Consider the following 26120-nt stretch of genomic DNA (forward strand, 5'->3'; position numbering starts at 1 on the left):
AAAACATATATATCTAAATACTCTGTCACACTTGCTGCTCACAAAGTTTAGATCCTGAAGGAAAGGTTTCATTCTATGGTGTTATTCTTACTATAAATGGAGCAGGAAAAAACTCCTGAATAGGGCTCAGGCCTAAAACGTTGATGGCCTTTTACTTTCTACGGAAGGTGCGTGGCCTGATGAGTTTATAAAACACTAGGGTATATATACTAGTGGTCAAGTTTAAAACTTGTATTCTTTGATGACATAAAAGAACACAATGATTAGGGTGGTGTGGTTGGCATAGAAGTTAGCGCAACACTGTTACAGCACCACCAACAAGGTTAGAATCCCATGCTGTCTGTGAGGAGTTTGTACTTTCTCCCCGCATCTGCATGAGTTTCCTCTGGGGGTAGGGGTTGTAGGTTAAATGGGTGTAATTGGGCAGCATGGGCTCATGGACCAGAAGGGCCTGTTACTGTGCTGTACATCTATGTCTAAATCTCTAGTAGACTGCACAGTACCCCTCTTTCTGCGTATCCACCTGGCCCATGTTTGGCTGTCCCACCTCAGATTCCCCCCAACCCCCAAGGTAGTGTCCTAGTAAATGTAGACCTCACCCAGGAATCATCCATTCAATGTTACAGAGTGTTTAACAGGGACTGTTGAGGAAACAAGTTGCTGCCGATGGCCTTGAAACAAAGAACCTGTCCCAGCTGCTTAGATATATAATCCACATAATGTGAGGGAAGAAACCTGGGAGACAAAGAAGGGTACCTTGTCCATTGGACAAGATAACATTCCTTGAAAATGAAAGAGGTGCAATCATTACATGACTGCTGTCAGGATCTCTGTTGTGAGAAATATGTTCAGTTCCTTTAAATCTTGCAACAAAAAAAAAAGATTTTTGATAAAGGTGGATGACTGTCATATGGAAGCTCCATGGACAAAAACAAGACCATCAAATATCTTCCTACAGTTCATAAACAGCAGGGTCGATGAGGGAAATATATCATGCCTGCAGTTGAATTCAGTCACATTAAGGGGATGAGAATGTCTTCAGTAGCTCAGAAACCCTTTGCAACTTACATATCCAAATACACACGCTGACCACCATGGCAACCTTAGGAGTACGGTGCCTCAATGACTTGAGTGGATACTTTGTAGCATAACATCGGTCTGCACTCATTGCCGTCAAGGTGATACAGGTTGCCTGTACAGTAACCTGGTGAAAACAAATACAGGTATCGACACGTTACAGTCATTCTGAAATTCACAAATCAAAGTGGGCGTAGTGGTTAGCTCAAAGCCTTTACAGCACCAGCGATTGGGACCGGGGTTCAAATCCCGTGCAGACTGTAAGGAATTTGTATGTTCTCCCCATGTCTGCGTGGGTTTTCCCCGGGGACTCCGGTTTCACCCCACCGTTCAAAGCGTACCAGGGGTGTAGGTTAATTGGCTGTAAATTGGATTGTGGGCTGCAACAGCCTGCTACCACGTTGTATGTCTAAATTATTTTTTTTTTAATACACAGATATCTGAGAATCAATATAAAATTCACTCTCCTGGAGGTATTATGTGAAAAAAGTAAATAAATCAATTATTTTTCAATTCTCAATTCTTGTTGCATGGGAAAATGACCCAACCTCACGTTACAGAAAATCCAGGGATGTAACCCCACCTTCTCCCCACTTGTATTTCTTCCTACAATGAAAGAGGTGAGAAAGGAATTCAGTCTGAATATTGGGTACTGAAAGATGACAAGCAGCATTTTTCTAATGAAGTACGGTTGACATTTATTGCCCTGATTGCTCTAAACTAGGAAGGAAGTAAGAGTTAATCACATTGGTGTGCTGAGGGTTGAAAAATCCGTTATAGAATTGGGAGAACGTGAGAAGGAGTTAGAGAAGAAAATAGACTACTTGGAGAATAAAAATAGAAGGAATAAAGTGAAAATTGTTGGTTTGCCAGAAGGTATGGAAGGACAAGATCCTCTTCATTTTTTTAAAGACTGGATCCCACAAGTACTAGGGCAAGAATTTTTTTTCTGGAGGCTTGGTACTGGAAAGAGCTCATTGAGCTTTAAGAAGAACACCTTTACCTAGTCAACCACCGAGACCTGTTTGAATTATTTGGACAGAGAAGCAATACTTAGACTGGCAGTGCAAAATGCGAGACAACGACAAACTCCGTTATTGATTCAGAATAGCAGAGTTTTTTTTATCTTGATTTGAGTCAAGAGGTCATTCAACATCGATGTCGATTTAATCCAGTTAAAGAAATTTTGTGGCGTAAAGGTTAACTTTTCGCTATCCGGCAGTGTTGAAGGTGTTTTATGGAGACTATCAATCTCGGTTTTTTGAGAATGATCGTGAAGCAATGATTTTTGCTGAGTCATTGCCAGATATAAGAGTCCACCATTGTCTCCTAAAGAAAAATCTGGTTGTTCTGGAAATGGAAGAAATGGCAGAAATGGGAAAAACAGGAATGGAAAGAGTCCAACTTCTTTTGAAATGGGATCTCCGAGTTTGGAATCTCTTGGATGAATAGAAGAATTTTCTTATTCTTATTTTACTTTTTATGTTATTGTGATATTTTAATGTTATTCTTTGTTTGGCTGGGGAGGGAGATATTTGCTCTAAATTCTATTAGTCATCAGCCACTGATGGGTGATCCACACCCAAATTTTGTTTAGGGATTACTACCTTTTGGTAGTTTTTTTTGGGGGAAAGTTAATTATTTTTTTTATTATTTTTTTATTTTCATTTTATCTAGCTTTTAATTTATGATTTTTTTTCTCCTATTTACGTTGATTTGAGTTATTATATAAAGATATTATTGGTCTTTAGTAATATTAGTAGATATGTCAAAGTTGAGGTTTGCTACTTTTAATGTTCGAGGTTTAAACAGTCCAATTAAGTGTAAGCGAATTTTGGCGTATATTAAAAAAATGAAAATTGATATTGCTTTTTTACAAGAAACACATTTGAATGTCAAATAAAGTATGAAATTGAAGATGGACTGGGTAGGGTATGTATATTCTTCTTCATTTAATTCCAGGGCTAAAGGTGTAGCAATTTTGATACATAAAAATTTATCTTTTGAATGACAATCAATGGAGGAAAAGGCAGGATGATTCTTAAATTGAATTATAAGATTTTTATAGATGGCATAATGAGATGAAATATTGTTTAATAATGGAAAAAATTACATATGTTTCACGTGATAACTATAGTTTTTTTATTAATAAGTGGTTGTTATATTCAGAATATTTACATGTTGATTAGATCTTAATATGTATGTTTAATTTTTCCTTAATTTTTTTTTCTTTATGGCTCTCCTTAGGAGAGTTGGCTGAAGGGGGGGGGGGGTTCTTTTCTTTTCTTTTCTTTTTTTTCTATAAAATATAACGTTCATGTTTATGGTTAATTGTTGTATATGTTATTTACTTTTTGTATTTTGAATAAATAAATAAAGTTTTTTTTCAAAATAAGACAATTACGTTATTGACAACAATCCAGGAGCTTTATAGTTACTGCTGCAGAGACTAATAAATACATTCACCTCCACATTTATCACGATGTTAAATACTCCCAGCTGCCATGCTAGAAATCGGACATCCTTCTGGATCAATTACCTATTGTTGCCAATCAATAACTTGATCAATATGCTACTGTAGAGCCTGGTGAAGTTTCATGTCAAGTTGAAAATGGCAAAGCCATGGGATCAAGGTCCACATGGATAAATGATCCATGTGTTCTTCCCACGGATGCAAGGGGTCGCATGTTTGTCACAAAGCTAAACAAAACTGGAGACGCCACTTTGAAGCGTTCACTAGAATTTTTAACTTGGAAAATGTAGGCTTTCCAGCCCTACTCCACTCTCCCAAATTCTTCTTCTTTCCCAGCCCTACTGCACTCTCCAGAATATTCCTGAATTATTCTTCATTCCTTTCTCTCTGCCACATAAAGATAATTTTCATAAAATGCATTAAAAGCAGTGACCCCCCCCCCCCCACCCACCTTGAGTATGTAAGAAGAGTGGTAGTAATTCATAGGTTTTTTTAAATGTAGTTTATGTCATTTGGCATGGTCATTTTTGGGAATTGGTGATGGAGTTGTACCTCTAAAGTCTTGGGAATTGGTGATGGCATTGTACCACTAAAGTCTTGGAAATTGGTGATGGAGTTGTACCACTAAAGTCTTGGGAATTGGTGATGGGGTTGTACCTCTAAAGTCTTGCGAATTGGTGATGGAGTTGTACCTTTAAAGTCTTGGGAATTGGTGATGGAGTTGTACCTCTAAAGTCTTGTGAATTGGTGATGGAGTTGTACCTTTAAAGTCTTGGGAATTGGTGATGGGGTTGTACCTCTAAAGTCTTGGGAATTGGTGATGGAGTTGTACCTCTAAAGTCTTGGGAATTGGTGATGGAGTTGTACCTCTAATGTCTTGGGAATTGGTGATGGAGTTGTACCTTTAAAGTCTTGGGAATTGGTGATGGAGTAGTACCTCTAAAGTCTTGGGAATTGGTGATGGAGTTGTACCTCTAAAGTCTTGGGAATTGGTGATGGAGTTGTACCTCTAATGTCTTGGGAATTGGTGATGGAATTGTACCTTTAAAGTCTTGGGAATTGGTGATGGAGTAGTACCTCTAAAGTCTTGGGAATTGGTGATGGAGTTGTACCTCTAAAGTCAATCTCCCCTCCCCTACACATAATCAACTACTTCAATTAACTCTTTCGCTTCATAGAATCAGAATCATTGTCATTAACAAGTCATGAAATTCGGTGTTTTGCAAAAGCATCATCGAGCAAACATCCATTCTATTACCATCCTTTGCCATTGCTATAAAAAATAAAATAATAACAATAATAAAGCATGAAAAGTAAGGCCATGTCTTTGGTATGGCAGTGGGGAAGAAGTTGTCCCTGTGCCACTGAGTGCTCATCTTTTGGCTCCTGTACCTTTTCCCTGATGGTAGCAGAGTGAAGAGGGCATGGCCTGGGTGGGTGGGGGTCTTTGAGGATGGAGGCTGCTTTTTTTAAGACACCGTCTCATGTAGATGTCCCCAATGGAGTGAAGTCTGGGGCCTGTGATATCGCATGGCCGAGTTAACAACCCTCCGGAGTTTATTCTTACTCTGAGAGTTTGCACCTCCATACCAGACACTAATGCAACCAGCCAGAATGCTCTCCATGGGTCTTTGGTGACATCTTAAAGAATCCTGAAACACCTCACGAAGTATAGCCACTGGTGAACCTCCTTTGTGGTTGCATCAACATGGAGGCTCCAGGACACCCAGGAATCTAAAGTTCTGACCCTCTCCACTACTGAGCCCTCAATGAGGACGGGGTCTTGTTCCCCTGACCTCCTCCTGAAGACCACAATCATTTTCTTAGTTTTGCTGACACTGAGCGCAAGGTGGTTGTCATTAACCATTCAATGAGCTGATCCATCTCCCTCCTGTACACTTCCTCATTGCTATTTGTGATTCTGACAACTGTGGTGTCATCGGCATTGGAATTGTAACTGGCCACACAGTAGTGGGTGTATAACGAGTAGAGCAGTGGGCTAAGCACACATCCATTTTGATGATCAGTGAGGAGGAGGCATTGTTTCCAATTCGTTCCGACTGTGGTCTTCCAATGAGAAAGTCAAGAATACAGTTGTAGAGTAGATAAAGAGTTTGTAGCTTCTAACATAGAAACATAGAAACATAGAAGATAGGAGCAGGAGTAGGTCATTCGACCCTTCGAGTCTGCTCCGCCATTCAACGAGATCATGGCTGATCTTAAAGTTCAGTACCCCGTCCCCGCCTTCTCTCCGTAACCTTTAATACCCTTATACTGAAGAAATAGATCTATTTCCCTCTTAAATATATTTAATGAACCTGCCTCTACTGCCCTCTGTGGCAATGAATTCCACAGATTCACCACCCTCTGGGTCTAAAAATTCCTCCTCATCTCGGTCCTAAATGGTTTGCCTATTATCCTCAAACCATGGCCCCGGGTTCTGGATTTTACCATCATTGGAAACATCCCATCTGCATCCAGTCTGACCAGTCCTGCCAGAATTTTATATGTCTCTATGAGATCCCCTCTCAATCTTCTAAACTCCAGCGAGTACAGTCCCAATTTGCGCAATCTTTCCTCATAAGTCATTCATGCCATTCCAGGTATCAGGCTGGTGAATCGCCTCTGCACTCCCTCCATTACAAGAACATCCTTCCTTAGATAAGGTGACCAAAACTGCACACAATACTCCAGGTGTGGTCTCACCAAGGCCCTGTACAGCTGCAGTAAGGTATCCTTGTTCCTATACTCAAACCCTCTTGATATGAAGGCCAACATACCATTTGCCTTTTTAACCGCCTGCTGTACCTGCATGCTCGCCTTCAGAGACTGATGTATAAGTACCCCTAGGTCTCTCTGCACTTCCCCATCTCTTAATCTATTGCCATTCAAATAGTAATCTGCCCTCCGGTTTGTATTACCAAAGTGGATAACCTCACATTTATCCACATTGTAGTGCATTTGCCATGTATCTGCCCAGTCCCTCAATTTATCCAAATCACACTGGAGCTTCCTGACCCCCTCTTCCGTGCACACAACCCCTCCTAGCTTAGTGTCATCTGCAAATTTGGAGATATTACATCCAATCCCCTCATCCAGATCATTAATGTAAATTGTGAACAGCTGGGGTCCCAGTACAGATCCCTGTGGCATCCCACTGGTCACCGCCTGCCACTCAGAAAATGAGCCATTTATCCCAACTCTCAGTCTTCTACCTGCCAGCCAGTTCTCAATCCACATCAATACTTTGCCCCCAATCCCATGAGCCTTGATTTTGGAAGCCAGTCGTTTATGCAGGACCTTATCGAAGGCCTTTTGGAAGTCCAGGTACACCACATCCACTGGCTCTCCCCCATCTATTTTACCTGTCATCATCTCAAAGAATTCCAATAGATTTGTCAAGCACGATTTACCTTTTGTAAATCCATGTTGACTCCGTCCGATCCCTTCTCTGCTAGTCATATGCTCCGCTATTACATCCTTAATAATGGATTCCATCATTTTGCCCACTACTGATGTAAGGCTCACCGGCCGATAATTCCCTGCTTTTTCTCTACCCCCCTTTTTAAATAGTGGGGTAACATTAGCTACCCTCCAATCCATGGGTACTGATCCTGAGTCTAGCACTGTTTGTCTAATCTCCCCATTTGACCAGCACTGAGGAAATAATGGTGTTGAAGGCCAAGCTGTAGTCAATGAAGAGCAGCCGTATGTATGAGTTGCTGCTCGAGGTGATCCAGATCTGAGTGGAGAGCCAGCGATATTGCATCTGCAGTGGAGTGATGGTGATGCCAGGCAAATTGCAGTGGGACCAGATCTTTACTTAGGTACGTGGAGTACTGTGTCCAGTTCTGGTCTCCATATTTGAGGAAGGATATACTGGCTTTGGAGATGGTCCAGAGGAGGTTTACTAGGTTGATCCCTGGGATGAAGGGGTTGACTTATGATGAAAGATTAAATCGTCTAGGATTGTATTCACTCGAGTTCAGAAGAAAGAGGAGATTTTATAGAAACATATAGGATTATGAAGGGTATGGATAGGATAAATGTAGGAAGGTTTTTTGAGCTGGCCGGGGAAACTAAAACCAGAGGACACAGTCTCAAGATTCGGGGGAGTAGATTTAGGACAGAGATGAGAAAAAATAGTTTTTCTCAGAGAGTAGTGAATGTTTGGAATTCTCTAACCAGGGAAGTGGTTGAGGCTGCTTCATTAAACATATTTAAAATTCGGTTAGATAAATTTTTACATGATAGAGGAATTAGGGGATATGGGGAGAAGGCAGGTAGGTGGAGTTAGGTCATAAATTAGATCAGCCATGATCGTATTGAATGGCGGAGCAGGCTCGATGGGCCATTTTTGGCCTACTCCTGTTCCTACTTCCTATGTTCCTATGTTTAATTCTGGCCATGACCAGCATTGCAAAGCATTTCATCACAGTAAAAGTTAGTGCTACAGGGCGATAGTCGTTGAGGCAGCTCACACTACTCTTCTTTGGTACCGGGATGATTGATGCCCTTTTGAAGCAGGTGGAAACCTCTGACTGTCACAATGAGAGGTTGAAAATGTCTGTGAACACTCTGGCTAGTTAGCTGGTGCAGATTTTACATAGACTGCCAGGTACACCGTCAGGTCCTGACGCCTCTTAAATGATATTCTTAAATGATATTCTGGCATCAGCCTCAGAGACAGATATCACAGGGTCCTCAGCCTTTTCAGAGATTCTAGTAGGCATTGTTTGGTTCTTATTCTCAAAGCAGGAATAGTAGGTGTTCAGCTCATCTGGTAGTGAAGTGCCACAGCCATCTACATTGTTCCCCTTCACTTTGTAGGCTGCAATGGCCTGCACTCCCTGCCATAGCTGGTATGTATATGTCTCTTTCTCTAGTTTCTGCCGGAATTGCCACTTTGCTTCAGAGATAGTCTTCTGTAGGTATTTCCTGGACCTTGCAAAGATCCTGATCCCCGTCCTTAAATGTCCTTGCCCTCAGCAGGTCACGGATTCTCTGATTCATTCAGGGCTTCTGGTTGGGGAGTACCCAGTATTGGCGCGTGGGCACACACTTATCCATGTAGGTCTTGATAAAGTCGATAACACCTGTTGCATATCATTCAAGTCTATGGATGAATTCTTGAATATGTTCCATTCCACCGATTCAAAGCAGTCCTGCAAACACTCCTCCACCTCCCTTGACCACACCTTCGCCATCTTCACCACTGGTGCTGTGGTCTTCAGTCTCTGCTTGTACACCGGGAGTAGAAGTACAGCCAGGTGATTGGACTTGCCGAAGTGCAGTCATGGTATGGCTTGGTATGCATTTTTCATGGTCATGTAGCAGTGTCGAGTGTGTTGGTTCCCCTGCTCTTGTATGTGACGTGTTGGTGGTAATTTGTCAAAGTCTCTTCAGGTTGGCCTGATTGAAGCCTTCCACAATGATCAGGAAGGCATCCGGATGTTCTGTCTCATGGCCGTTCATCACAGTGCTCTCAGTCCAGAACCAGCCTGATGTTAGCCTGGGGTGGAATGTATACTGCGACCAGAATGACAGCAGTGAATTCCCTCAGCAGGTAGAATGGGCAACATTTGATCGCCAGATGTTCCAGGTCAGGGGAGCAGGACTGGGACATGACTACCATGTCTGTGCACCACCGTGATGACACAAAAGCTCCCTCCCCTGGTTTGTCCTAGATGTTGGTTTTCGTTCAAAGCAATAGAGGGTGTAGTCCTTGGGCTGCTGTGCCATCTCTGGAAGGACCACATTTAGCCACGTTTCCTTAAAGCACCACACAACACTCCGGCTTGGAGGTCATCAAGTTTATTCTCCAAGGACTGTAAGTTGGCCAAGAAGTTGAAAGAGAGCAGAAGCCTCAGGTCCTGGCATCTCAGCTTCATCTGTAGCCCTGCCCCCTCTGTGTCCACGTGGTGGGGTCTTCTTTCCCTGACTCATGGGTCTGCTGCTGGAATTCTTGTGGTACCTGCAGGAATTGGTGTTGTACCTGGTTGAGGTTTTAAAGGACCCTCGGCCCGACTGAGGTTGCCGACTCTACTGATTCTGCTGGTTCTGCCAATTCCAAGAGATCTTGGGGCCCATAATAATTTATTATCCTTAATGCGCTTCTACCTAATGCCAATCACATTATTTACTACAAATCGGGCAGAATATGTTCAAAAAGCATATTCCCTAAGGGACTGGAAAGAACTTACTGGGGTAGAGGGACATGCAGGAATTTGGAATCAGACTGTCTGTTCCTTAAACAAATCAAAAGCAGATTTCCTATTTCAATGGTACTTCAAGATGTTTCCTGAGTCTTAAATTATTTGTCGTCCAGGGCATTTGATAAAACTCAAAAACATTGCTTAAATTTTCCCATTTCACAAATCACCAAGAACATTGTCTCTGTTTCAACAGCTCCCACTGGTGTGGCTATTTGCACTGTTTATTGCCCTCAGTAACATTAACACATATTTCCTATTCCAGGTCTGTTTATCTAATCTCCCCATTTGATAACGTACAGGAGTGGTTTATTAACCAGCACCAATTCAACTCTGATTTCATTTTCACTCCAAGCACTTACAATAATCCCAAGTCATGAGAATGCTGAATTATAGTTGTGCCTCAGTCAATATAGATGCATTAATCACTCTGATAACTTTTAAGTGGTATAATTAGTAAATACATCATACTTCTTTTCTTCACATTATAGACTTTGACTTCTTGAAGTGCAATTTGTTATCATTATAAAATTTGAATCAATTTTTTTGCATGCCATTACAGCCATTCCCTGTCTTTAAATAGTTAATATTCAATCTCTACACTCTGCCACCAAATGGCATTAACATCAACTTCTCTGGTTTCTACTAGACCACTCCTCATTTTCCCTCTCTTCCCTATCCCTTTGTCTTATTTCCTCCAGCTCTCAAACCCCTTCCCTCTCCATTCACAGAGCCAGCCCCCCACCCCCTGTTTGCTGTTTTGCCCTCCCTCCCTTATCCACCTATTCCTCTTGCCATTGGGCTTCTTCTCCTCCCCCTGCCTCTCCCCTGCACCATTTTAATCAGGTGCCTGTCTACATTTGCTCACACCTTGCCTGAAACATTGGTTAATTATCTTTATCTTTGCTATATAAAGTACACTGATCTCCTGAGTTTCCCCAGCATAGTATTTTTACTTCAATCACAGCGTGTGCAGACTTCCGTATTTTACTCCTGTCTCTAAACTCCCCAGTTCTGGAATGAACTGAGTTAATTATATTCCTTCAATTCCTTTCATCTTTCTGATTTAATCACCCCACCTCAGATGGCTAACAATTTTTTTCCCTTTCTGCCTTTCTTCTCTTCCATTTGTTACAACAATTTTAAAGACTTTATCCAGGTTTTTGGCCATCTGCACAGTTATCTCCTGAAGAGGTCATTGTCAGATGTTCTTTCTTTGTTTACATTACTGAAAAATGCCTTGGAATGCCCGACCAAATTAAAAGTATTGAATAAATGCAAATTTTTATTGTTACTTATTTTGAGTTTCCTAATGAAAATGCAAATCAATTTAGAATTTCCATTTAAAACCAGCTGATTTGAAAACTCAGAAGTGAGGTCTAAAATCTGCTCTTATCATGTCTCCCATTCAGATATCCACTTGTTAATTTTAATGATACATGGTAAAAGGTCCTTCCATAGAACTGTAAAACACTGCTGCACAGAAATCAGGCCATTCAGCCCTACTAGTCTGTGCCGACCATTATTTCACCTGCCCCGTTGACCTGCTCCCATTCCATAACCCTCCAGACTTCTCCCGTCCATGTATCTATCCAATTTATTCTTAAAACTTAAGATCGAGCCTGCATTCACCACTCCAGCTAGCAGCTCATTCCACACTCCCACCATTTTCTGAGTGAAGAACTTGCCCCTAATGTTCCCCCTAAACCTTTCCCCTTTCAGCCTAAAACTATGACCTCCCATATTTATCTACCCCAATCTAAGTAGAAAAAGCCTACTTGCATTTACTCTGTCTATACCTCTCGTAACCTTGTAAATCTCCCCTCATTCTTCTTTGCTCCAAGGAATAAACTCCTAACCTGTTTAATCTTTCCCTGTAACTCAACTCCTGAAAACCCAGGAACATCCCAGTAAATCTTCTCTGCACTCTTTCAATCTTATTGATATCCTTCTGGTAGTTAGGTGACCAGAACTGCAAACAATATTCCAAATTTAGCCTCACCAATGTCTTAAACAACTTCAACATAACGTCCCAATTCCTATACTCAATACTTTGATTTATGAAGGCTAAGATGGCAAAAGCTTTCTTTACAACCCTGTTTACCTGTGACGCCATCTTCAGGGAACAATGTGTCTGTATTCCCAGATCTCTCTGGTCCTCTGCAGCCCATGAAATCCATGTCACTCATTAACACCCAAAAAAAAACACCATCCCTATACAATTGGGAGGGTAGGAAGAAACTGAGGCACCCAGAGCAAACCCATGGAGGTCACAGGGAGAATGTACAAACTCTTCATGGACAGCACTGATTTCGAACCAAGGTCGCTGGCCCCATAATATCTTAGTGCTAACCTCTATGGCCTGTGCCATCTTCATTATTCCTTGCGGCCTTTTGGAAAACCTTAAAACATGAATCATTTGTCTTGGTTTTTTTCGCTCTAGAAGACGATTGATTTTATTTTTTTCATTTCATTTCCACACATTTCTCTCTTGCTTACCTGTTGCAAATAGTTGACAAACTTGCACATGAAGTCACCAAAGATCCAGCCCGGCAGAGGGTACAAGGTGGCAGTAAATGGAACGCAGCAGACCAAGAACATGATGTCTGTGGCGGCCAGGTTAGCTTTCAACCAGAAGGAAAGAAAATCAAGAGGTTGAAAATCACAATTTGGAAATTATAATGACACAAGGAAACATGGTTGAAGGGAGTTAAATAAGTGAGTCTGCAGAAAGGAGACTTGATTGAGGTTTACACAATTTTGACTGGTTTAGATTACATAAATAAAGATCAACGGTTAGCATTTGCAGGTGGTTAAAGGACGGAGGTTGCAAATTTAAAATTTTGGCTAAGGTGAGTCACGGGATATGTCAGGAAATATTTCTTTAGACAGGAATTGGTTGTCATCTGGAATACATGACTAAAGGGATTTCATAGAAAAATGAATGAGTAATGAATGTGGGCTCAGTTTTGACATTTAAGAAAAATTTGGATCAGTATGTGGATGAGAGGGGAATAGAATGCTATGGCCCATGTGCAGTTCAATGGGATGAGGCTGAATAATAGTTTGGCACATACTAGATGGGCTAAAGGATCTGTTTTCTGTGCTGTCGTCTTTTATGGTTCTATAGTTCTAAAAGGAAAAACATGCAAGAGTGTGGGTAAACAGTAGAGAATGGGGACTGCTAGGTATCTCCTGTACAATAACAATGTTATGATTCTATGAGGTGCCCAGAGTGGATGATGAGATGGCATATAGGGATGAGATCCCCTATAGGGATGAGATCCAGCACCTGGCCACGTGGTATGCCATCAATTCTTGGCACTTAACACTCAGAAGACTTCAGTCATGCTGGAAACCGCACTCAGGTCCCTATTTACATTAATGGAGTTGTGGTTCAACTTGTATAAAGCTTTAAATTCCTTGGTGTCCACATTTCCGATGATCTCACCTGGTCCCTGAACTCCTCCATCCTGATCAAATAGGCACAACAGCGCCCTTATTTCCTGTGGAGCATGAAGGAAGTACACCTCTGTACCATTGAGAGCATACTTACCTATGGCATGACAGTGTGGTTTGGCAATTGACTTGTATTGGACCATGAAGCACTTCAGCAGGAGGTGAAAACTGCGCAGCGGATTATCAATATCCAATTGCCCACCATTGAGGTCATCTATCAGGAACAGTCTCTGGGCAAGGCAAAAAGCATCATCAAGGATGCATCACACCCAAACTATGGACTTTTTACTCTCCTTCTGTCCACTGGTCGCTACAGAAGCCTTCGCTCTCAAACCAGTAGGCTCAAGAAGGGCTTTTTCTCCCGAGACAATGACCCTGCTGAACCTTAAATCACAGTGCTGTGTGGTACCACACTCACATTGAACTGTCAGTACTTCTGCTTGCTCAATGCACTTGTTTTTATTTGCACTTAGTTATTTTTATATAGCACTATTTTTTAACTTCTGGTTGGATGCTAATTATATTTCATTGGCTTTCTATTTTACTTGGCTCAGTGACAATAAAGTTGAATCTAGTCTAATCTAATCTAAACATGTACCCTTCAAATGTAGAGTCAGTTCTCATTTGTTATATTTCTACACATGCAAGAACATGCCCATTTTATTTATTTTTTTTTAGTAGTTGAGAAATGGCAAACAGAAGGAAAGGCTGTGGATGCTGTCTACATGGACTTTAAGGCCTCTGACAAGGTCCCACATAGAAGGTTAGCCAGAAAGGTTCAGGCACTGGGCATTCATGGTGAAGAAGTGAACAGGATTCAATAATGACTGGACAATAGAAGCCAGAGAGTAGCGGTGGATGATTGCTTCTCAGACTGGAGGCCTGTGACTAGTGGTGTGCCTCAGGGATCGGTGCTGGGAACCATTGTTGTTTGTCATCTATAGTGTATTAATGATCTGGATGATAATGTGGTAAATTGGATCAGCAAGTTGGCAGATGAGAATAAGATTGGAGGTGTTTTGGACAGTGAGGAAGTTTTTTAAAGCTTGCAGAGGGATCTGGACCAGCTGGAAAAATGAACTGAATTATGGCAGATGGAAATTAATATAGACAAGTATGAGGTGTTGCATTTTGGAAGGACAAACCAACAAAGGACATGCATAGTGAGTGCGGTAGAACAGAGGGATCTGGGAAAACAGATATATAATTCCCTGAAAGTGCCATCACAGGTGGACAGGGTTGTAATGAGATCTTTTGGCATATTGGCTTCATAAATCAAAGAATTGAGAACAAGAGTTGGGATGTTATGGTAAAGTTGTATATGACATTGGTGTGGCCAAATGTTGGTCACCTAACTACAGGAAAGATATCAATAACATAGAAAGAGTACAGAGAAGATTTACTAGGATGTTGCCCGGACTTCAGGAACTGAGTTACAGAGAAAGATTAAACAGGTTAGGACTTTATTCCCTGGAGCAAAGAAGAATAAGGAGAGATTTGATAGAAGCATTTAAAATGATGAGGGGAATATACAGAGTAAATGTTGATAGGCTTTTTCTACTGAGGGTAGTTGAGATACAAACCACAAGACATGGGTTAAGAGTGAAAGGGGAAAAGTTTAGGGGGGACATGAGGGAAAACGCCTTCACACAGTGAGTGGTGGGAGTGTGGAATGAGCTGCGAACTAAGGTGGTGAATGCAGGCTCAATTTTTACAATTAAGAAGCATTTGGGATGGGAGAGGTATTGGAAAGCTATTGATTAGATCAGTGTAGGTCAGTGGGACTTGGCAAAACAAAATTGGATTGGCATAATCTAAATGAGCCAAAGGGGCTTTTTTCTGTGCTGGAAAACCTCACAAAGATAAGCGTATACAGAGCCGTTGTCATACCCACACTCCTGTTCGGCTCCGAATCATGGGTCCTCTACCGGCACCACCTACGGCTCCTAGAACGCTTCCACCAGCGTTGTCTCCGCTCCATCCTCAACATCCATTGGAGCGCTTACACCCCTAACGTCGAAGTACTCGAGATGGCAGAGGTCGACAGCATCGAGTCCACGCTGCTGAAGATCCAGCTGCGCTGGATGGGTCACGTCTCCAGAATGGAGGACCATCGCCTTCCCAAGATCGTATTATATGGCGAGCTCTCCACTGGCCACCGTGACAGAGGTGCACCAAAGAAAAGGTACAAGGACTGCCTAAAGAAATCTCTTGGTGCCTGCCACATTGACCACCGCCAGTGGGCTGATAACGCCTCAAACCGTGCATCTTGGCGCCTCACAGTTTGGCGGGCAGCAACCTCCTTTGAAGAAGACCGCAGAGCCCACCTCACTGACAAAAGGCAAAGGAGGAAAAACCCAACACCCAACCCCAACCAACCAATTTTCCCTTGCAACCGCTGCAATCGTGTCTGCCTGTCCCGCATCGGACTTGTCAGCCACAAACGAGCCTGCAGCTGACGTGGACTTTTTACCCCCTCCATAAATCTTCGTCCGCGAAGCCAAGCCAAAGAAGAAGAAAATTCTATGATTCTATGTGTATTTATCTCCTCCTGGTATCCATCAGGGATTGCAAGCTCACTTCCCTAGACACACTCAGGTACTTGTATTTTCTAGATATGGGTAAGTGAGGTATTTAAGTGTAAGATAGCTTTATGATCTATTGTATTAAGTTGTTATCTTCCACAATCCAGATTTAACCCCTTTTGCCTATCCTGAAGCCAGGACTTGCTAACGTCAGTAATACAGTTACATGAAAATAAAAACAAATAAATTGAACAGAGGCATTTCAACAAAGAGCACAGTGGTAATGACTGGCCAAATAACAGTACAAGTAAATTCAGTTGCCTAAACTTAACTTCATAGTTTGTTAAATTTCCATGTATTCTTTGTAAATGCAATTGCTCAGAAATTTAATGAAGTGATCCCAAAACGTTGGTCTTGTATTTGAGGATTTTGGTGTAGATAGACAGGTATTATAAAAACCAAACATAGAGACTTGACCATTTCTCTCATAAGCTCTCTCAGTTTAATAGACTCGAGCTGTAAGTTTATGCAGATGGGCTGGCCCCGATTACATTTTGTATAAAAAATGGCAGAAAAGACGGTGTGTCTGAAATTATTCCTTGCTGTATTGCCATGAAATGGTCTAACAGCCTGCTTGTTTCCTGAATGTACTTAATTTCAACAAGTGTCAACTCTGCTCAATTTTTCTATCACGTTTTGTTTACAATATGGTATTTTCCAAAGTACCACTAGAGGACAGCAATTCACTGCTTATTAATGCTTGAGATTTAAAAAAATGTTCCCACAGTGTAATTGCAGACATTTGTGATGTTAAACTTCAAAAACCTTGGTTAGTCAGCAAATTGGTCCCCAGATAGATTCGGGGTTGTTCCTCTGTTTGCGGGTTGCCTCAGTCTGCCAGTGCATGAGGCCATGCACAGACATGTCAATATGGGGAATTGAAATGGTTGGTCACTGGGTGGTTGGTCCCCATTGTTCCAGGAGACAAAGCAAGGGTGCTCAGCAACACGATCTCACAGTCTGCACTCAGTCTCTTTGAATGACAGAGGACTTTTTTTGTCAATCAACCACTCATGACCTACTGCTTTTAAGACTCCAAATATTGTAAATCAAGCTTTTAATTTTTTAGAATTCCACTTCAATTTGTCTACCGACAAACTGAGGCCATCTCCCCAGCTCAAATCTGGAGGCTAATGATACCTATGTTAGACTACTGTTCATACACTACAATTCCACCTTCGACAACATAGTCCCTAGCTAACACATTTCTAGACTTCACGATCAAAGCTGTCAGCTCCCCCTCTGCAAGTCTTGTCCAACAATGAAGATGGGCAACAACATCTCCTCCACAATCACATTCAATTCTGGCACTCCTCAGGATGTGTATGCGGTCCCTACTACACTCCCTCTACACCCACAACTCTACAGCTAAATACCATTACAACTCCATCCTCACATCGGCCAAGGTCATCACATGATTGGTCAGGGGGTATCAAATGACGACGATACGGAATAAGGAAAGGAGATTGAAAGCCTGGTGGCATGGTGCCAAGACGACAGACTCTCTCGCAAAGTCAATAAGATGAAGGAGATGATCATTGACTTCTGGAGAGGGGGCAGAGTCCACAGGACATGCTCTGTTCTCACGGCTGCCATCAGGAAAGAGGTCTAGGTGCCACAAGACCAGCAGGTTCAGGAACAGCTGCTACCCCTCCACCATCAGACTCGTCAATGACAAACTCCATCAGGGACTCATTTAAGGACTCTTTGCACATTATTTATTATCACAAGATCACAAGATCTAGGAGCAGACGTAGGTTCATTGGCCCGTCAAGCCTACGCTGCTATTCTAATCATGAGCTGATCCATCCTCCCATTCAGCTCCAATCCTTGGATTTCTCCCCATAACCCATGATGCCCTGACTAATCAAATACCTGTCAATCTACACCTTAAATACACCCAATGGCCTCGCCTCCACAGCCCCCATTGGCAACAAGTTCCACAGAGTCACAACCCACTGACTCAATATTTTCTGCGTTGCACAATTTGTTAACATTTCTTTCTTTGTTTACATTTCTCTCTTTTGTAGATGTATCTTTTCTTGAATACAGTTATTTGCACTAGCGATAAGTAGAAATTCTGCCTGGCACCCCTAACAAAAGTAGGAAGAGAAGCAAAAGAGACTCACTTCAGAGACACTAAGTGTCTGTGGATTTACCCTAGGTTAAGCCATCACAACCCAAGCTCCAGATCCAAACCTCCAATATGATCAAGAAGCTCTCTGGGAGCCCTCTTGCCCTCAGCACCTTCCCAAATCCTGGATCCAATATCTGGTTCTCATGAAACAGTCTCCAGCAGGCTATAGCCTAGTGTGGGTTGTTCAACAGCAAGTCACCAGCAGCCAATGAGTCCTTCAACCGCAGGTCACCTACCATCTGCAGCCTGTCTGGGTACTTCGGCCACTGAGCCCCCTCACAGATCTGCTGCTATGGTCATCATCCTCTGGGGTTGTCTCCGATACTTCTCCTTCTCAATGTTGGGGGGAGGGTGGGCGGAATGATCTCCCCGCTTCTGATGGCCTGCATCAGTCTGATGCTCCCCTTGAGTTAGCAATCCCTCATGGTATGCCACCCAACACAAACACCTCCATCTTGGGTACAGGCCTCTGTGGTTGCAGAGCATCCATTTAAAGCTCGTTCGGAGCATCGGATCAGGATCAGACAGTAAGGTCCTGCGGAGTAACGCTGTGCCTCCGCTGTCCATTCTCCTGTGTCTCCACCAGCGGTGTCGCTGCCATTACAGTGGCTTCAGCAATGCTGCTGTTTTCAGATTCATTATCAGTAAATTCTTCACAGAAAAAAAACAAAAAGGTGAAATGAATCTCATGGCAAGTGAGTGGAAAAGATCACTCAGAATTCATTTAAAAAACCTGTCTGATATAGATATTGACGTAGGCCCTCAAAATTTTGTATAAAAGGACTAAACCTTCTCAGATAGCAGATTACAAAGCCTGGAATGTACATTAACCATTACTGGTGCCAGAATTGTACATGGGATAACCAAACAGCTACTCTTCCAGTTTGGATGAAGATATATAAATTGTATTTAACACTGCACATTTCTGAGGCTGCATGACTGCTCTAGATCCTCATGTTGATTTTGCACTAGTCAAATTAACTTTAAAATTTATGATTTTTTTTTAAAACACACACACACATCAATAATATCCCGCAGCTTCACGTAAATAAATCAAACACTTGTCTTCAGTTAAATTAGTTACGAGGTTAGAAGATGGACCCTTGCAAAGATGCTGGCAATGAACTTAATCCCATTGCTCTGATTTATTTCATCCTGGAGTCAGACTATAATTTAAGTCAAGTCAGGTGAAGTCACCTTTATACCATGCTTGCACAGTAAAGACAAGATTGCGTTTCTCCAGGGCCAAGGAGCAAATTTACACAAGTAGAAGTTAAAATATTAAGATGTATACGGTAAAAGTCCTCATTACACTATCCACATATGTTCTAGGAATTCAGGAGCCTGATGGAGTGGTGAATCTCTGCTGAGCTGTCAGTCTTCCCTTCAGCTAGCCTTGCCTTACTAACATTGGCTGTGCATTACCTCTACTGTTAAAGACACACCCCTTGGGTATAACTGTGTATGTACCCATTCATTGTCTTTCATTATTGTACCATTAGTTTCTGCTAATAAAAGCCAAGATTATTGTTTGACTACATAATCTTTGTCTAATTCATTACTGGCACTTCAGATGGCTTGGGGGAAAAGCTGTTGCTCAATATGGGTGTAAGGGCCTGAGTGCTACAGAACCTCCTACCAGATGGCAGAAGGGAGAACAGTTTGCAAGAGGGCTTTCATGTGTTGTAGATGTCCGTCATGGTAGGAAGAGAGCCCCCAATAATCTTTTCCACTGACTTCACTATCCTCTGCAGGCTCTTGCAGTCTGAGGAGGTATAGCTTCCAAACCAGGCGGTGATGCAGTTGCTCAGGATGCTCTCAATACATCCTCTGTAGAATGTAGTGAGAATGGAGGGTGGGAGATGAACTTTCCTTGACCTTCGCAGGAAGTAAAGGTGCTGCCGGGCTTTCTTGGCTACGGAGCTGGTGTTAAAGGACCAGATGAGATTCTCCACTAAGTGCACTGCAAGGAACTTGATACTGTTGACGACCTCAACAGTGGAGCCATTAATAGTCAACGGACAGTGATTCCCTCGGGTCTTCCTGAGGTCGACAGCCATCTCTTTAATTTTATTTACTTTCAAATGCGGGTTGTTGGCTCTGCACCAGTCCATTGGTGACTGCACCTCATCACTCTACACTGACTCATTATTCTTACCAATAAGGTCCACCATGGTTGTGCCGTCAGCGAACTTGATGATGTGGTTCGAGCTGTGTTTTGCTGCACACTCAGGAGTCGGCAGAGTGAACTGCTCTGTTCTTTAGTTTTTATCCACAATGATGATTTAGAAAAGATTTGGCTTGAAAGTGATGGTGATTTTAGTTATAATGTCTTGTGTAGGATCTTTCAATATACTTAAAAAAGTTAAGATAATTTTCTTTGCTCTCCTGGTCTCAGTGCCACATGTGACAGACACCTGGTATCTCGCCCATCAATGGGCATCTGGTAACTTGCACAAATTACTCCATTTGCAATAATTCATTAAGTCTAAGCATCCATTAAAATAATGAGCAGAAATACGAGATTTCAAAAAAAAACATTGTGAAGACCAATTACCAATGGTTGCCTGGAAATACAGACTAAATTTGGTTTGTCTTGCTTTACGACTCAAGTCCCAAAAGCCTGACGGTTTTGCTAAAACCATTCAAAACAAAAACCATCCATGTATTTTGTTTAATCTTGGCATCACAAGGTTGCCTTAGAAGAATATACACGTTTTCAACACTTCCACCAACTCCAGCAGCCATATCTTCGCCTTCCCACATCTTTTTCCTTTTTGATGGTAAACTTCCTCCGTAACTTCTTGGTCCACTCCTCTTCCCTCTCCACCTACCCCCTCAAGCAACCCCAGAAGGTACGTCACTTATACACCTACATCTTTCCCCTCATCCTCATCCAGGGCCATAACTGGACTTCCAGATGAGGATAAACTTCACATGCACTTCATCCATCCTCATCTATTGCATTTTGTCTATGTGATTTCCTCTCCACTGGCATAGTGAGAGGGATGATCCACTCAATTAGAGCATCTCCCTCACTATGCTTTTTAGTTGATGATCTCCTACTCTCTCAATGAATCCTCTGATGTCCCAAACTAATGATGACACCCTCTACCCACTTAGATCTGGTTAGTATTTCCAGGTCTGATGTTCTTCTCTCCTCAGACATGTCCTTCATTCTGCTTTATTGAACCAGTCAACCAACTGGACCCTCTTTCCTAATTTGGTTCCTTTGCTCCGGCCTCTCTAGATCTAAAAAAAATACAAGTAATGGAAGCAGAGCGATCTCCAAGTCTGTGCTGCCTTTCAGTAGGATCATGGCTGATCTTCTCTTCCCTGTCCACATTCCCCCATAACCCCCTATATCCTCAGATCCCCTCAATGTCGAGGGAGAGGAGGAGAGTGAAGGGGAAGTGGTTGGTGAACCAGAGGAACAATAGTCAGAGCAAAGGAGATGGGGAATGAAAGGAGGAAAGTGGAGGAGCTGAGATGGTCAGGAGTGAGTTTAGAGTTTTTGAAGTAGGAATCTTTGACTTGTGCACTCAGTGACTGGGATCTCCGTGATGAAACATTGTGAAGTTTAGTGAAGGAATTCCTCTTCATCTTTGTCCTAAACATGCAAACCTTATCCACAGTACCAGACTCTATGGTGAGAATGCTGAACGACCAAAGGAACTGCTCACACTAACCATCTGAGAAGTTAATGTTTACCAAACAATATTTATCTTTATATTTGCATATTTGTCCTGCATATGTATTGTTTGTCTGTATGTGTGTTATATCTGGTTGTGTGTCTACACGTTTTTCACCAAGGACCGGAGAATGCTGTTTCGTCAGGTTGTACTTGTGCAATCAGATGAAAATAAACTTGAACTACACCCAGACAAAACAGCCACTCAACAATTCCCCTCAAGCACCTACTCTGACATTTCTTCTCCATCTCCTCCCAATCTATTGCAAACTTCCTCTGACTTTCCTCCTATCACTCTCCCCTGTTCATTTCTTCTTTCTGATCCCCCTTCTCACCATCTCAGATCCACTTTTTCCTTTAATTCTCTCTTCTTTCTATCTCCTTGCACCCCATCCCCTTTACTCTGCTCCATCATCCCTCGAGCTCACTAATGATTTCCCCTCCTTTCTCCTCCTCCCACAACCCCATTCTCCCTCCAAATCTCTTCCTCTTCCCTAACCATTCCCTTCCACTTTCTTCACATGGCCCCTAACCTCACCACTCTATTCTCTTCTGTCCACCTTCCCTTCTGCTCTCCTCTCCCCTAACCATCTCCCCATTCCCTCCTCTTCCCGTACACTCCCTCAACCCTTTCTCCTGACCTGATCATCATCCCTCCTTTCCAATTCCCTGACCATCTATCCAACCTCTTTTATTCTTCTTGGCCATCTCCTCCACCTCTCCCTCTCTCCCCACCTTCTCCGACCATCTCCTTCGCACTCAACACACCCACCCCTGCCCAACACACCCACCCTTTCCCTTCCCAACCCACCCTTTCCTCTTCTCACCCCTGCTCTTGCTTGCCTTCCCCTTCACCACTCTCCTGCCCTCTCCTCCTCCCTCTACTCTTCCCTACCACCTCTACCCCTCACACTCCTGTCCCCTTCTCACGCCTACCTGCTCTCTACCCTGCCCCCTCTCTTCTCTCCCATACCCCCCTCCCGGCCCTACCCATTCCTCTCCCCTACCCACCCTTTCCTCCCTTTCCCCTAAACCGCTCCCCTGCCCTCTCCTCCTCTCTCCGCCCTCTCTACTCCTCTCCCCTGCCCCCTCTCGCCTATCCCATCTCTCCCTTGCCCATCTTCCACCCGCTCCTCTCCTCCCATCCCTCCTCTTTGTCCATTCCTCCTTGATCTTCTCCCCGCCACCTCTCACCGATGTAGAAGTTGGTGGCCGTCCTCATCTGCCGGTGGCTGGTGACCACGTGGATCACCAACGCGTTACCGACCAGCCCCAAGAGCAGGATCAGAGCGAGGAGCAGCGGCACCAGCCAGGCGTCAGTCAGGAAGGGCAGCTCCCCGAGCTCGGTGCCGTTCAGCTCCGATGGGATGTCCGTCTCCGGGACTGCAGCGGGGTTCCCGGTAACCAGCTCCATCCGACACACCTGCGGGCAGGTAAGAGTCAGGTCCCGGATCTCCAGGGCGGCCTGGACTTGATCTCTGAGCACATCAACATTCCCGGCTGCTATCTCTCTCCGTCCCGGAACTCTCTCCTCTCGGTACCGAGGGCTCTCATCTCTCACCCACAGCTGAGACACGGGAGGTATGTGCTGCTTGACAGCTCTTGGCACCGATCTCCCAGTCGGTACCGGCGGGTCTTACCCCCTGTGTTACCCAGTCGGTGCCGGGGCTGATCTCCCTGTGGGTGGGTACCAGCGGATCTGATCCCCTGTGTTACCAGCCACAGATCCCAGTCGGTGCCGGGACTGGTCTCCCTGTGGGTGGGTAGCAGCGGATCTGATCCCTTGTGTTACCAGCCACAGATCTCAGTCGGTGCCGGGACCTGGTGTCCCTGTGGGTGGGTAACAGCGGATCTGATCCCCTGTGTTACCAGCCACAGATCCCAGTCGGTGCCGGGACTGGTCTCCCTGTGGGTGGGTACCAGCAGATCTGATCCCTTGTGTTACCAGCCACAGATCTCAGTCGGTGCCGGGACCTGGTGTCCCTGTGGGTGGGTACCAGCGGATCTGATCCCGTTACCAGCCACAGATCCCAGTCGGTACCGGGACTGGTCTCCCTGAGGGTGGGTACCAGCGGATCTGATCCCCTGTGTTACCAGCCACAGATCCCAGTCGGTACCGGGACTGGTCTCTGTGGGCACTGATTTCCTTTTCGGCGTCAAGCTCTGATCTATTGGTACCAGTACGGGGAGCTCTCATCTTCCTGCCCTGACCCAAGGGACTGATCTTCCTGTCAGTACCAGGGGCTCTGTGGTCCCGTGGCTACAAGACTCCGATCTGTCGGTAACGCTCTCTGATCCGACCCTGAGACGCCCAGGAGACTAGATGCCGGAATGTGAAATCAAACTCAATCTGGTGCAGGCGCCTTATCCACGGCATCAGCGGGAGAAGAAGAGTTTCGGCTCCAAACGTTTTCACCCTCTAGTGCTACATGACCCGCCGTGTTCCTCTGTGTGCGGCTCTGGTCCTACCTGAATCCCAATCTTGGGGTTCTGAGCTGTTTGGTTCTCACCCTCGTCTCCACCGAGCTTTGATCCCCGAATCTTCTCTCCGGTCTCTTTATAGATGTCATGAGCGACAACACGTGGGAACGGCGCCAAGACTTGGTGTGGTTTGTGTATTTCAGCATCTAGGGAGACCTCTCTGACCAAGGATGGGGGGGTGGGGGGGGGGGATTATGCAGAAATCGTGTGTTAAAGTAGGAATATGAGATTTATGGCTTTCTGAACTATTGTGAAGGGTGTGGATATTAAATATAAAGAATTGCTCCAAATGTGAGTGGCCTTTATAGTTTCTATTACTAGGTTTCCCTCAACTTTTGCTGGTTATTTTCATAGGGGAGTCAAGGACGAGGGGCCACCATTTCTGGATAAAAGGGTATCAATTTAAAATAGAAATGCGGAGAAATTTCTTTAGCCAGAAGGTGCAAGTCTGTGGAACTTGTTTCCACGGGAGGAAAGGGAAGTGGGGGAGGGGGGTAATTGGGTGTAATTAAGACAGAAATTGAACAGGTCTTTGATTAGACGGGGCATCAAGGATAATGGGGAGAAAGCCTGGGAGTGGGGCTGAGTGATTAGGATCAGCTCTTGAGCTGACATGACGGGCCGATTGGCCGACTTCTGCTATTATATCTTCTGATCTTGTTTCCAAGTTCATAATTCCTGCAGATTAACAGTTCTGTCCGGACTGATACTTCATTTGCTTTAAAACTAAATCTAAACTGGAAAATATTAACTATTAATGGGAAAAGCAAAAACTGTATACATTTGGACAGTAAAGATTCTGACTTTAAAATGAGATTTCTGCACAATCCTCACTCCACCCCAGTCAGCATCAATGGGGGAAAAAGTCAACATTTTGGGTTGAAGATCCTTCTTCAAGAAGAGTAAAAGAGCATGTTTCAATTTGTAGAGAGGGTTTTTGGGGCGAGGGGGGGGGTAAAATGAACATAATGACTGACTATCAAATTTGTGAGGGAATAATTACTTCAAACACCAGCAATCGGAGATTTTTAAAAAATTAATCCTTCAATATCGTTCATTAACAAAGGTTTCCTAAATATTCTATTTTTGATTCTCGCCCTCAAAATGATAAGTTGACCCTTTTAAATTCCTCCCATTTATTAAATACTCTTTTCCCATCTCATAGTTGCTCCCATACTACCTCTCCCAAGCCCTGCCTTATACTCATGCTATCTGCCTTGACCTGGTTTCAGGCCATACCTCCACCACCAATCTCATTGTTTTCCATGGCTATTTTAAAAGTTAGTGTAGTTTGTTATCTGATTGCACAAGTACAACCCAATGAAACAGCGTTCTCCGGTCCTCGGTGCAAAACACAAAGACACACAACCAGACATAACACACGTGATAAACAATATATATGTTTACATATACAAATCAATAAATCTGAAAATCTGGGATAGTTAGCTTGAGCAGCAGCTTTGGTTGTTCAGCATCCAGTGGGAAAAGCTGTTCCTCAGCTGGCTCTGATACTCCTGTACCTCTTTGCCTGCTGCAGCAGCTGAAAGGTGCTGCGCATGGTGTAGAATTTAGTGTCAAAAATATAAAGGCTTATACTATATTTACAGTGCAACTGCCATGTTTAAAATGAATATTCAGTACAGTGTATTTTATTTTTATTCATTTTCTTATATTTGAGAATCAAAGGCAAAGAGAGCATCCACTGAAACCCATAAGAAGATCATGGTGAGTGGTCTTCTTAAACCATTGCATTCCTTCTGGGGAAGTTACTCCCACAGTGCTATTGGGTAGGGAGGTTTAGAATTTACCCACTGCAATGATGAAGGACTGATGATCTATTTCTCATTCACAATGCTGAATGAATGCTGGGGTTGGGGGGTGGGGAAGAGGGTTGAGCCATATACATACTGAGGCTATACAATGGCAGTCCTTTTTTTAAATTAAACAAGATGGTAATGATTGTGGGTTTGGAAGACACTGCTGGGGTAACCTGGTTGAGTGTTAG

The 26120-nt window shown here is 43.5% G+C and overlaps 1 protein-coding gene across 1 annotated transcript in view; it reads right to left on the minus strand.

Annotated features, from left to right (window-relative positions):
- The window catches only part of LOC138765326 (G-protein coupled receptor 54-like), a 38636-nt gene extending 14805 nt beyond the window's left edge, over window positions 1-23831 (minus strand). Inside the window, exons 1-6 of the mRNA XM_069942370.1 lie at window positions 23653-23831; window positions 23427-23540; window positions 23287-23311; window positions 22829-23201; window positions 12262-12386; window positions 1069-1204 (exon numbers count right to left, since the gene is read on the minus strand). Of these exons, the coding sequence (XP_069798471.1) occupies window positions 1069-1204; window positions 12262-12386; window positions 22829-23201; window positions 23287-23311; window positions 23427-23540; window positions 23653-23831 (952 nt within the window). The remainder of the gene's footprint in view (window positions 1-1068; window positions 1205-12261; window positions 12387-22828; window positions 23202-23286; window positions 23312-23426; window positions 23541-23652) is intronic.
- Between the last annotated feature and the right edge of the window lie 2289 nt (window positions 23832-26120).

This window comes from Narcine bancroftii, chromosome 5, assembly GCF_036971445.1.
Source record: "Narcine bancroftii isolate sNarBan1 chromosome 5, sNarBan1.hap1, whole genome shotgun sequence".
NCBI classification, from domain to species: Eukaryota; Metazoa; Chordata; class Chondrichthyes; order Torpediniformes; family Narcinidae; genus Narcine; species Narcine bancroftii.